The sequence below is a fragment of the Hyaena hyaena genome, unplaced genomic scaffold (genome assembly GCF_003009895.1).
Source record: "Hyaena hyaena isolate Hyena2069 unplaced genomic scaffold, ASM300989v1 scaffold_209, whole genome shotgun sequence".
Classification (NCBI taxonomy): Eukaryota; Metazoa; Chordata; class Mammalia; order Carnivora; family Hyaenidae; genus Hyaena; species Hyaena hyaena.
Genome location: NW_024080844.1, coordinates 162,800 through 175,256, shown reverse-complemented (window position 1 = coordinate 175,256; position 12,457 = coordinate 162,800). Strand labels below are relative to the sequence as shown.

General features: G+C 35.2%; 1 protein-coding gene across 3 annotated transcripts in view; it reads right to left on the bottom strand.

The window, feature by feature from the left end:
• Positions 1–12,457, bottom strand: part of COP1 (COP1 E3 ubiquitin ligase) — a 226,234-nt gene that overhangs the window by 127,785 nt on the left and 85,992 nt on the right. For all 3 annotated transcript variants that reach the window (XM_039242351.1, XM_039242352.1, XM_039242353.1), the window contains exons 10-11: positions 12,084–12,198; positions 7,535–7,670 (exon numbers count right to left, since the gene is read on the bottom strand). In XM_039242351.1, coding sequence (XP_039098282.1) covers positions 7,535–7,670; positions 12,084–12,198 — 251 coding nt within the window. The remainder of the gene's footprint in view (positions 1–7,534; positions 7,671–12,083; positions 12,199–12,457) is intronic.

The window sequence follows — 12,457 nt, the reverse complement described above, 5'->3', positions numbered from 1 at the left end:
AGCAAAGGAAAACAGAAAAACAAGGAATTGAGAACAGGAAAATTTTAGGGCAGGAGCTATAAGGAAAGGAATGGATGTAGCAGCTCTGGTAAGTAGGCTTGGACTATATGTATCTCACTCTTCACCTGTATCTCAAATACTCATAGATATAGGATACTCATCAACACTTGCTGGCAATTCTAGACTTCTACATTTTAAGTTGTTAAGACTATTTTTCCGCCGCATGTCACTGGTGATTTACACACCACTTTTTTAGGCTAGGAATACTTTCTTCAAAGGAACACTTATCAGCAAGCAAATAAAGAAAAGAAAGTGAAGGTGGACAACTGCTAGAGGCCTCCAGATCCTCCCAGAGCATGCAAAAGAGTTTTCCAGTCATTCATGTATTCATTCAACAAGTATTTACTACTCAGCACCTAACATTTGCCAAAAATGGGGAGTCTGCAGAACTTAAGACAGATGAGACCTCTTTCCTGATGAAACTTCAAGCCCAGAACACAGCTTTTTAAATTCCTGCTCTAATTAGGGGCACCTGGGTGGCTCAGTCAGTTAAGCGGCTGACTTCAGTTCAGGTCATGATCTCACGGTCCAGTCCATGAGTTCGAGCCCCGTGTTGGGCTCTGTGCTGACAGCTCAGAGCCTGGAGCCTGCTTCGGATTCTGTGTTTCCGTCTCTCTCTCTGCTCCTCCCCCGCTCAAGTACTGTCTCTCTCTGTCTCAAAAATAAATAAACGTTTAAAAAATAATTAAATAAATAATAATAAATTCTTGCTTTAAAAGATTGGGCACCTGGGTGACTCAGTCAGTTAAGCATCGGACTTTGGATATTGGCTCAGATCATGATCTCATGGTTTGGGAGATTGAGCCCCACGTCAGGCTCTGCACTGGCAGCATGGAGCCTGCTTGGGATTCATTCATTCTCTCTCTCTCTCTCTCTCTCTCTCTTAAAATAAACTAAAAAACTTTAAAATATATATAAAATTTAAAAAAATAAAAGATTGGGCCTGAGCAAAATTCTGGAAAGAAATCCTTTCTTCTGGATTCTCAATTCCTTTCATTTCTCATTAATCCCAGATAGCCCAACAACTTGTAGGACACTAACAAAAATATCTTCTGAAAAAAAAGAGAAAGTTCATTAGCAGTCCTAAAAAGCCATAATGTTTCCTTAGAAAACAAGTCATTTAATTACCTGGAGATCCGTTTTTGAGAACAAATTAAAAACGCACAGCATTCTACAATACAGAATGTATTAAAGATTACCCTAAACCTGGATCAGCACGGACTATCATTAAATAATGAAATTTAGGAAGAACTAACCTTATAATCGGCTATTACAAAAAAATAAATGTTTAACATGAATAGTTTCAAGCTATAGCAAGATCAGCATTTAATGTCATATATATATCAAATTAAAACTCAGAAGTATGTTCATTATTAAGGCCAACTGGATAAGAAAGTAACAGGGATACCAAGTATGAGAATCTCAAAAGAATTCATTCCTTTTATTCTTTTGGATGTCTCAGAAGTTCAGTGTTTCAACAGGTCCTGAAGTGACTAAGAGAACAGCAGAACTCAGAAACCAGAATATCTCAGTTCAAACCTTAGTTCTATCATATACTAGCATTGTGCTGAACTTTGCCAAGTTAGACAATCTCTCTCTACCACAATTCCTAATCTGTACAACAGGATGAATACAACGCTTTATCCCACAGGTTTGATACAAAAATGAAATGAGTTGGTGAAATACAATGTCATGTAACGTACTCACAAAGGTTACCTTAAAAAAAGTAACCAAACACTGCACACATTACCAGTTTAATGACAGCAATGAATGCCACAATACATAACCATTTTCTTCTTATAAATAGTCTGCTGTAATTCTATTTCAAACATTTGAGAAAAAATAAGCAAAAGTGTTACCATAACCTCTAAACTACAGATGGAATGTATAACAATTTTAACCATAACAATCTAAGTATGTAAAATTCAAATCAAGAATTCAAGAAACAGCCACTGCTAAGCAGTCAGTAAGTTCAAACAATGTAGTTTCAAACCATTTCTCCCGGGAAGCCACTAGATATTTTTTTAAAATATGCAAAATGTGACATTACTGTTATTTGTAAGATGAGTTTCTATTCTTTCCATTATTTGCTGTTGTTAACCTAGGACCACCTAGTATTCATGGGAATGAACTTCCCTATAAGCCATTAATTTCCATACCTTGTGTACTATCTAATAGTTGACTTACTGTCAGAATAAACAAATGCTGCCACCTTGTGGAATTATATGTACGACATCAAATAACCCAACACGATCCATAAGCAAAGGAAAACACCTTAGAAAAGCAAGTTTCTTTTCTCTCCGTGAGAGTCTCACTGCAGTGAATGCCCAACACTAGATATGTTTCATGCAATTTTAAAGAATAATTTCTTATACAATGTAATGAAATAATGCAACATTATTAATTTATATAAATTCAACATTATTTGTCATCTCTAAAATGTCTCTTTTCCCGAAAGAAATTCTTCTTCAAAATTTCCTACCTTCAGAGAAATTAAAAGCGTTCAAGGTGAATTTATTATCAATGATGTATATAAATATGAGAAAGTAGGAAAAGCAAAAAAAAAAAAAAAAAAAATCACCAGGACTGTGAAACTTTCAAAAAGTTTCTTTGGATACTGCTCTTCTTGTTGCTACCCACTAGTTTTCATCTATCCTGCCTCACAAACCTGCAAATTTAGAAAATTTTCAGAAATGTTAATTCAATGTAAATAAAAGAACAGATGTTCTTTTAAGATGAAACAAAAGGTAGCTTTTAAATTTTTGACTGAATTTTCTTTTTAAGTTTATGTATTTATTTTGAGACAGCGAGAGCATGGGCATGAGAGGGACAAGAGAGAGAGAGAGGGAATCCTAAAGTCTCCACACTCTCAGTGCAGAGTCTCATGTGGGGCTTAATCTCACAAACCATGAGATCATGACCTGGGCCAAAATCAAGAATCGAACCGACTGAGCCATCCAGGCACCAACATCTGAAATATTTTAATATAACTAATGTCACCTTCAATAAGTGGTATTCCCAAACTGAAATCTCATTTAAGTATTCAGGAACTTCTGCCTCAGAAAACAAAGCGCTCTGACATAATGTCTTTACATGATCAAGATTTAAGAGCAAAAAAAACAAAAAACAAAAAAACAGAATTATATTAAAATCAAGCTAAAATGGATTTGAAGAACAATGAAAAAATGGCTCTTTCTCTTTTTTGAATGCCTAGAAATGTATAACCAATTCTAAATTTTCTAAATAGAAATGTTGCTTTTTAAAGCTTTGTAGCTAAGAAAGAAATTTCTATTTTGTTTTTGGATTTTTGTTCTTTTTTGAATATTTTTTTATTGATTTTTGAAAGAGAGAGTCTGAGCAGGCGAAGCATAGACAGAGAGGGAGACAGAGAATCTGAAAGAGGCTCCAGGCTCAGAGCTGTCAGCACAAAGCCCCAAGTGGAGCTGAAAGCCATGAACCATGAGATAATCATGACCTGAGCTGAAGTCGAATGCTCAACAGACTGGCTGGGCCACCCAGGCCACCCTTTGTTCACTGTTTAATGGAGAAGACAACACGATACAGGTTGAATTTACAGTGCTAAGGGGGATTAACCTATATTATAAGAAAACATTATATTTTGCTTTATACTTGCACTGCATTTTATATTTCCATTGTATTTTTAGTTGAGTAGAGCCACATAATTATAGTTAAATGTATATATAGCAGGCCAATATTATAAACTTCCATAGTTTTTTTCTTTTTGGAATTTCACATTCAAGTTACATTTCTCAAGCTTATAAAAACATATATTATACATTCTTACACTAGTTAAGAGTTTAAATAATAGTGTTGCACTGTTAATCCAAGATTCTGTTCCAAAAGCTTTTCTTATATTACTTCTATAAAGGCACCAAAATAAGCTGAAAGCTTTCCTAAACCCAAGCATCAATACCTGGCCTACTCGTGGTTATACTCCTGGCCTAGCTGACATTAAGGGGTTAATAGATTTTTGTTATATAATCACCCATTTAATTACTTAAATAAGCTCCACAATCTGCATTTATCAAATGTTAATCATTTCAAAATCATTCCTCACATTGTCAACACATAGAAAAAAATTGAATGTATGATTATCTTATCAGTTACTGAGTTAAACAACCACCTAGAATACAATAAAGGGTTTATTGCAAGTCTCTTTGACTAACAACTTATATTTCAAGATCAATATTCTTATACATTAATAAAAACCTCAGTCAAGCATATAACAAAGCATGTGTAGTTGTAGTTGTGTATTAAACAAGCTAAAAATTGCCAAATTTCTGATCTGCATCAAAACATCTTTTTAAGGTTTCTTCATTCTATCTAGGAGATTTGAACATAAACAAGTAATCTGATGATACCAAGGGATTACTGGTGTTACATGTATTGTTAAGATGTCAATATTACCCAAAGCAATCTAGAGATTCATTGCAATCCCTGTCAAAATCCCAAAAGCATTTTCTGCAGAAATAGAAAAAACAATCTTGAAAGAACAGGGCTAAAGGACTCATGCTTTCTGATTTCAAAACTTACTACACAGCTATGATGATCAAAACAGTATGGTCGTGGCTTAACAACAGATATGTACACCAATGCAACACATAGGGAACCCTTGAATATAAAGTCAAATGGTCTTTGACAAGAGTGGCAATATCATTTTTTTAAACATTTATTCATTTTTGAGAGATGGAGAGTGACACAGCGTGAGTGGGAAGGGCAGAAAGAGGGAGGGAGATACAGAATCTGAAGCAGGCTCCAGGTTCTGAGCAGTCAGCACAGAGCTTGACATGGGGCTCCAAACCATGGACTGAGAAATCATGACCTGAGTTGAAGTTGGACACTTAACTGACTGAGCCACCCAGGTGTCCCGTGTAGTGGCAATATCACCGAGTAGGGAAAGGAGTTTTTCAACAAATGATGCTCAGAAAACTGCACATCCACATACAAAAGAATAAATTGGACCTTTGCCTAAAACCATACACAAAGATTAACTCAAAATGGGTAAAAATTTAAATCTAGAGCAAAAAACTGTAACTCTTTTCATGACTTTGGATTGACAGTGATTCCTGGGATATGACAGCAAAAGCACAGGCAACAAATGAAAAACAGACAAATTAGACTTCATGGAAATTTTAAAGTTTTACTCATCAATACACAGTCTCAACAATATAAAAAGGACAACACGCAAAAAGAGAGAATATGTGCAAATCTGATAAGAGATTATTATCCAGAATTTACAGAGAACTATTGAAACACAGCAATAACAAGATTCAAAACTGAGTGGAGAAGTTAAATAGAAAATTCTCTAAGAATATAATAAACAAATGGCCAATAAGCACATGAAACAATTCTCAACATCACTAATCATCGGAGAAATGCAAAGCGAATCTAAGAGATATTACCTCACATCTGTTAAGATAGTGACTATAAAAAAAAACAGAAAATAACAAGTGCTAGCAAGAATGCAGAGAAACTGGGAACATTTTGCACTGCTGGTGGGATAGTAAAATGGTACAGCCCCGGGGCACCTGGGTGGCTCAGGCAGTTGAGCTTCTGATTCTTGATTTCAGCTCAGGTCATGATCCAGGATCTTGAAATTTAGCCCTGTGTTGAGCTCTGCATTGAGCAGGAAGCCTGCTTGGGATTCTCTCTCTCTCCCTCTCTCTCCCTCTCTCTCTCTCTCTCTCTCTCCCTCCCTCCCCCTCTATGCCTCTCCCTGGCTCACGCTCTCTCTAAAATTAAAAAAATAATAATAATTTGGGGAGTCAGGTGAACTTGTCTTGATCTCAGCTCAGGTCATAATCTCAGACTGTGCTGACAGCACAGAGACTTCCTGGGATTCTCTCTCTCTCCCTCTCTCTCTCTGCCCCTCCCTTGCTCAAGCACACTCTCTCCCTCTCTCTATCCCCAAAAATAAATACACATTTTAAAAAATTAAAAATAGTATTACCATATAATCCAGCAATTCCATTTCTGGGTATATGACTTAAAAAACTGAAAACAAGGTCTCAATGAGGTATCTACATACCCATTCCCTAAGCACCATTATTAACAACATTTAAAAACCATGGAAGCAATCCATGTGTCCATAACAAACAAATCAGCAACATATGGTATACACATACATATATACATACATACATACAATGGAGTGTTATTCATTTTAAAAATTAAAATTCTAACTTACGCTACAACATAGATAATCACTGACAACATTTTACTAAGTGAGTGAAAGAAGCCTGTCACAAAAAGACCAAGTGATTCCCTTTACAGGAGGTACTCAGAGCAGTCAAGTAATAGAGAGAGAAGGGTGCTTGCCAGGATTCAGGGCAAAGGGGAATGAAAAGTTACTGTTTAACGAGTATGGTGTTTCAGTTTTACATGATGTCAAGTATTAAAGAGATGGATACTGGGGACATTTACACAATATTATGAACGTATTTATTTAATACCACTGAATGGTATACTTGTTAGGACACCATATTTTAGGTTACAAGTATTTTATCAAATAAAAATAAAATCTGGAAAAAAGAAAAGAAACCACATCAAACTTCATGGGATGCAGCTAAAGCAGAGCATGTAGAGCTATGTAAAGCCCAATTTTATTTGAGAAGCAACTTTCAACTCAATTACTGTAATTTCTACCTTAAGAAACTAGAAATATAAAAGCAAATTAAACCTAAAGAGAGAAAAAAAGGAAATAATAAAGCTCAGAAATCAATGAAACAGAAAAATATAGAATATCAATAAACCAAGAGCTGGCTATTTGAGAAGACCTGTAAAATTTGTAAATTTCCAAACCAAACTATTAAGGAAAAAAATAGAAACAAGATTCCAATAAGAAAAGGAACATCAATAGAGAATCTAAAGACAGTAGAAAGATAATAAAGGAATATTATGAACATGTGAATGCCAAAAAATTCAACAACCTAGATAAAATGGACAAACTCTTTTAAAGACCCAAACTAAAAATAATGCTCAATCATGGTAAAAAAATCAATAACCTGATTAGCCCTACATTTCTATTAAAAATTAAATTTATATTTAAAACTCTTCTCTCAAAAAATACCTCAAGGCCAAGATGGCTTTGATGGAGAATTCTACAAAATACCTAAGGAAGAAGTAATAGCAATTGTTCACAAACTTTCAGAAAAATGAAGATGAGGGAGCTCTTATGAAAGAGCATGTCATGTCACAAAAACCAGACAAAGACATTATAAGAATACAACCTGCAACCCTCTTTGGTGAATACTATTAATCATTCCATTTTAAAGATGAAGACATTGAGGGCTAAAGAGGTTCCAAAACTTGCCCCCAAGACCACAGAACTAAAATTGGCAGGTGACCTGACTTCAGAATACAGGCTCTTAACTCAAACACTGTAACTGCTTATCAAATTAAATTCTAAGAACTCTTGTAAGATTAACAGTGGAGAGCACTGCCCAGTACTTACCTAGAGACTATGCTGGAACCGTTATAGAGATCACTAGCATAGGACAATGTAGCCAAAGGTCGTACTGAATTATATCGAGTAAACTTAGACAAGCATTCCTGAAATTCATCCAACTGGCTTGCAGTTCGACTATCATCTATATGAAGAAAACAAAATAAATTAACTGAAGTGCAATGGAAGTCAAAGAGCAGTATATACACATTAAAAATTACATTCTAGGGGCGCCTGGGTGGCTTAGTCGGTTGAGCATCCGACTTTCGCTTAGGTCATGATCTCGCGGTTCGTGGGTTCGAGCCCCACATCGGGCTCTGTGCTGACTGCCAGCTCAGAGCCTGGAGCCTATTTCGGAGTCTGTATCCCCCTCTCTCTCTGACTCTCCTCTGCTCGCGCTGTCTCTCTCTCTCTCTCTCTCTCTCTCTCTCTCTCCCCTAGAAATAAAAATATTAAAAAAAATTATATTCTAAATATAATGAAAGTGACAGTGGAGAAACACTGGACTTTCTATTTATAATTTTGAAGGAACGTATTTACAAGGATACATCTGCAAGCCCACATTCACTATCAAAACACAATTTACAACATAATTTACATTAAGAAAGTAATTATTTAAGTAAAAAAGAAAGTGAGACATTTGTTCACATCATTCTTTGAAGTGTCTCAAATCCAATTGTGAAAAGGTAGTAGAAGCTGCAATGTATCAATTATTCTCAAAAATAAAGAGTACTTTCATTCAAACATCTTGGTAGAATACAGAAACATTAATTCCATCCAACAGAACACTATATAAATACTGAGTAAAGTACATTTCAATAAACTATTCATAATTATGTGGAATTTAAATCACAATATGATCTTAATGAAAGACTGCAAATACAGCTATCTATTCTCCAATCTAGAAACAAGCCTCCAGTGAAAACATGAAAACAAAAAATCATTATTTTTCTTTTTTTTTTTTTTTTAAGTTTATTTATTTATTTCTGAGAGAGAGCAAGAGTATGAGGGGCAGAGAGGGGGAGAGAATCCAAAACAGGCTCTGCACTGTCAGGGCAGAGTCCAACGTCGGGCTCAAACCCACAAACCATGAGATCATGATCTGAGCTAAAGTCAGATGCTGAACCAACTGAGCCACCCAGGTGCCCCCAAAAATCATTATTTTTCAAAACTGTTTTACGTTTGGACTTGTATTTTCTTCCTCCAAAGGAGGAAGAGTAAAATATCCAATTACATTACTTAGCTTCCTAACTGAAATCTGAAATAAGATTGTTACAACACTGTGTGTTCATACCTTCTTCTCATTCTCATTCATATACATAAACATACATACAACTTTTTCAAGGGAAACTTTCATGATTTACCCTTCTTAAAGGTCCCTGAAAATAACAGTAGGCATAATGAAATTAAGATATAAGAATCAGTAAGTCTTAAGAGTCACCATACTATAGGATAGACAGGACAGACCTGATTCAGTTCATCTGGAGATACTAGGTTATCTTGAAGATAACTGTAGTCATGAAGACATTTATCTAACACTTACTACAACGAAAAACAATTACTTGTCTCTGATACTAAGCTTCTGTCTTTGTTAGTTTACATTTGAAAGATTTAAACACTAACATAGCAAATCTATCTGACAACCTATATCCAAAAGTTCCAACTCTGTATTATTTCCATTCTAAAAACAGCAAAAGAAACAAACCCAATTAGCAAGCAATATCATGATACTAAATTAATGCTCCTGCTCCCCAAAAACCATTCTCCATAAATTCAGCGAATTAGAAAAAAAGCATGGGTTACTGCAATAAAACAAATCAGCTGTACTAAAAGTGGTTTGGAGGTAACAGCTAAATGGTTCTTTTTACATATAACTGAGTATTCAATGTAATAAATACTTACTGGAAAGATACCTGAGATATTAGTTTAAATATTGCTTTAATGTAAAAATATCCTTTCATATTTTGACACCAATCCCTAAGTACATAAAATTCACAAGTATTCAAGAATGTATATTCTGTGAAGGTCATAATCCTTTCCAAGGTGGCTGAACTTCTCTGGCCATCATACTTATTCAGTAACACCTACTTCCAACTGAAGTTATAAAGAAAACACTAAAACTAGTTATTTTAGCATCTGAAAGTATAAGGATTAGATTTCACTTTACCTGGTTAAAAAATGATAGGATTTTGCTTGGTAGGTTTATGATCAATAACCATACATATGGGCTAACATATTACCTTTGCTCCTCTAATTACAGATTAGTTTCTGAAAGTGTGTTCAGCATCTCTTTCTTCTAATACTTGACAATTTACCTTCTCATTCAATAACAACTAAGAGTCCAAGGCCTAAACTTCATCTCTCATTTTCAGAGTTGAAAATTAAAAGTCAGAAAGAGCAGTGGATTTTCATTTGAAAATATACAAAAGGACAATCAAACACCAAGTACTCCTTGTGTAGAAGTTAAAATTTCCTCTTCACAGTCAAGGACACTAGGAGGAACTTCATATTCAGTACTGTTATGTATACTCAATGTGAAAATTTGGTCAGATAAACTTGAAACTCCTAAAATCATATTGTAAGTATAATACAGCCATTCCAATAAAAATGAAAATGTAATCTTCCTCCCGGTTTTACTTTATTCCACATTCCAGTTTACATCCCCCAAATAAATAGGTCTGTGATTCTACCTTTACTATGTCATAGCACACCTATGCTGCTAGTTACTTAAAAATTAATAACTTCCCCATAAAGAGCTTCCCCAATCTCTCTTTCCCACATCTTTTTTTTCTTTTATAGGTCTACCATTTGCCTGCGGCTGTATTTCAGCATCATACCAAAAAATGACCCCTAAAATGGTTAATATGAACCCTCTACCAATCAGAATGTAGGCTTCAGACCATTTTCTTTAATTTTTTTTTTATGTTTATTTTTGAAAGAGAGAGAGCATGAGCAGGGGAGGGGAAGAAAGAGGGAGACAGAGAATACAAAGCAGGCTCCGGGCTCTGAGCTGTCAGCACAGAGCCCAACAGGGGGCTCAAACTCACAAACCATGAGATCATGACCTGAAGTCAGACTCATGACCTGAACTGAAGTCAGACATTTAACCAACTGAGCCACCCAAGTGCACCTCAGACCATTTTCAATATAACAGCTTCCTATTACAGTTTATAGACTATTACAGAGGCTCAATAAGGCCCTTAATTCCCACGCAATACAATGAAAGTTTTCCATCTTATAAATTCTGTTGATCATTAATTTCATACACATTTATAAATGAAGCATGGCTCCCTTGTAGGCTTCATAGGAAACATGCTATGTAAATCTCCTTTTTCCTCCATCACCAATCCTAAGGCAAATTTGTCTAAAGGTTCTAAACAATTTGTAGATTTTAATACAAATATGCCTCTTCAAAAGAAAACCAAGGCCAAATTTTAAAATGTGTAATTAATATCACACATTTTCCCTCGGTGGTCCTAATTTTGAGCAGCTATATTACCAATGACATCAGTTACCTGAGCACCTAACCTGTATCAAGCATTGTCTTTTACATTTTATGGGTATATCACCTATAAATCTTCAAAAGAAAAAAATTGCATTGTTATTAATGTCCCTACATCACTGGTGGTGAGCAAAGAGAAAGGTTACTACTTGAAAGTCAGAATGATATTACTTTTTTAAAGCAATGAAAATATCCTATGCTATCGTGTGCATGACTTTGCAGAAGTTATTTCCTCTACTTTGAACATGTTTCTATACCTTATTTAGTTAATGAATTCTAGCTTTGACTAAATACAACTATTCTAAAATCCCTACTGTGACCATTCCCTTCCACTTCCCCATTTTCAATGTGGCCTGTATTTTTCACTCCTGGCTATATTAGTGGATATTCCTCTCTATTGCCCTAACATACTTATAGAACATATAATATCACATAGAATTATTTACCTGTTGCTTTCCCCTCTGAATTTATAATATGTCCTGACAACAAAAATTAGTTCTTTCATCTTTTTATTCTTAGCAAAAAGGACTGTGCTTAGAACCTAATAATGTTTAATAACAGGAGGCAACTAAAGAGAACCTATTTTTCCTAGCAACATATTCATGACTGATTTTTTTCTTAACTTTATAAAGTTTAACTATATAAAGACTAAAAATTCCCAAACAGACGTGCTTGTGTGACTCAGTCAGTTGAGCACCCCACTCTTCATTTTGACTTTGGTCATGATCCCAGGGATGTGGTACAAGACCCTGCTTCAGGCTCAGTGCTGAACATGAGTGCTTAAGATTCTCTCTCTCCCTCTCTCCAGCTCGTGCTCTCTCAAAAAAAAAAAAAAATCTGGGGGAAAAAAATTCCCAGAGAGAAAAAGAACAAAAATAGCTATGGGAAAGCAATGTTCTTTAAGATCTCTAAGAACCTCCACAACACACTGGTAGACTGTGTCGAAAATACACACTTTTGCTTTATAAATAGGACTTCACATAAATCCAGCACAAGAAGCTAGAAATGGATGTGAAGTGGGAATTTGACATATTTTAAGAAGTCCGGAATATGTACCTGATATACGAGACATCCTTGTAGAAAAGTAACATTGTTCCAAGTCTTCAAAATGAGCAGTGAGCCGTTTTCTTCTTGATGCTAAAGTGCTGTTATACCAAGGCTGTTTCTTTGTCTAAAGTAGGAACAAGAACAGACACTTGTAACTTACAACAAATGATAGTCTTTTTCTGCACAGAGTATCTAAATGACTGCATATTTGAAACTTTAGCATATTTAAATAACTACAAATGGTAAATACTCATAGCTCTTAGACCATATTTTTCCATTTTTATTGTAATATACAAATAGGCTCAGGGTTTCTGGAGCCAGGGAGGAGCTGAGATCAGGTCCTGCCTCTCAGCCCAGACCTTCTGGGGATCCTCTGTACTACA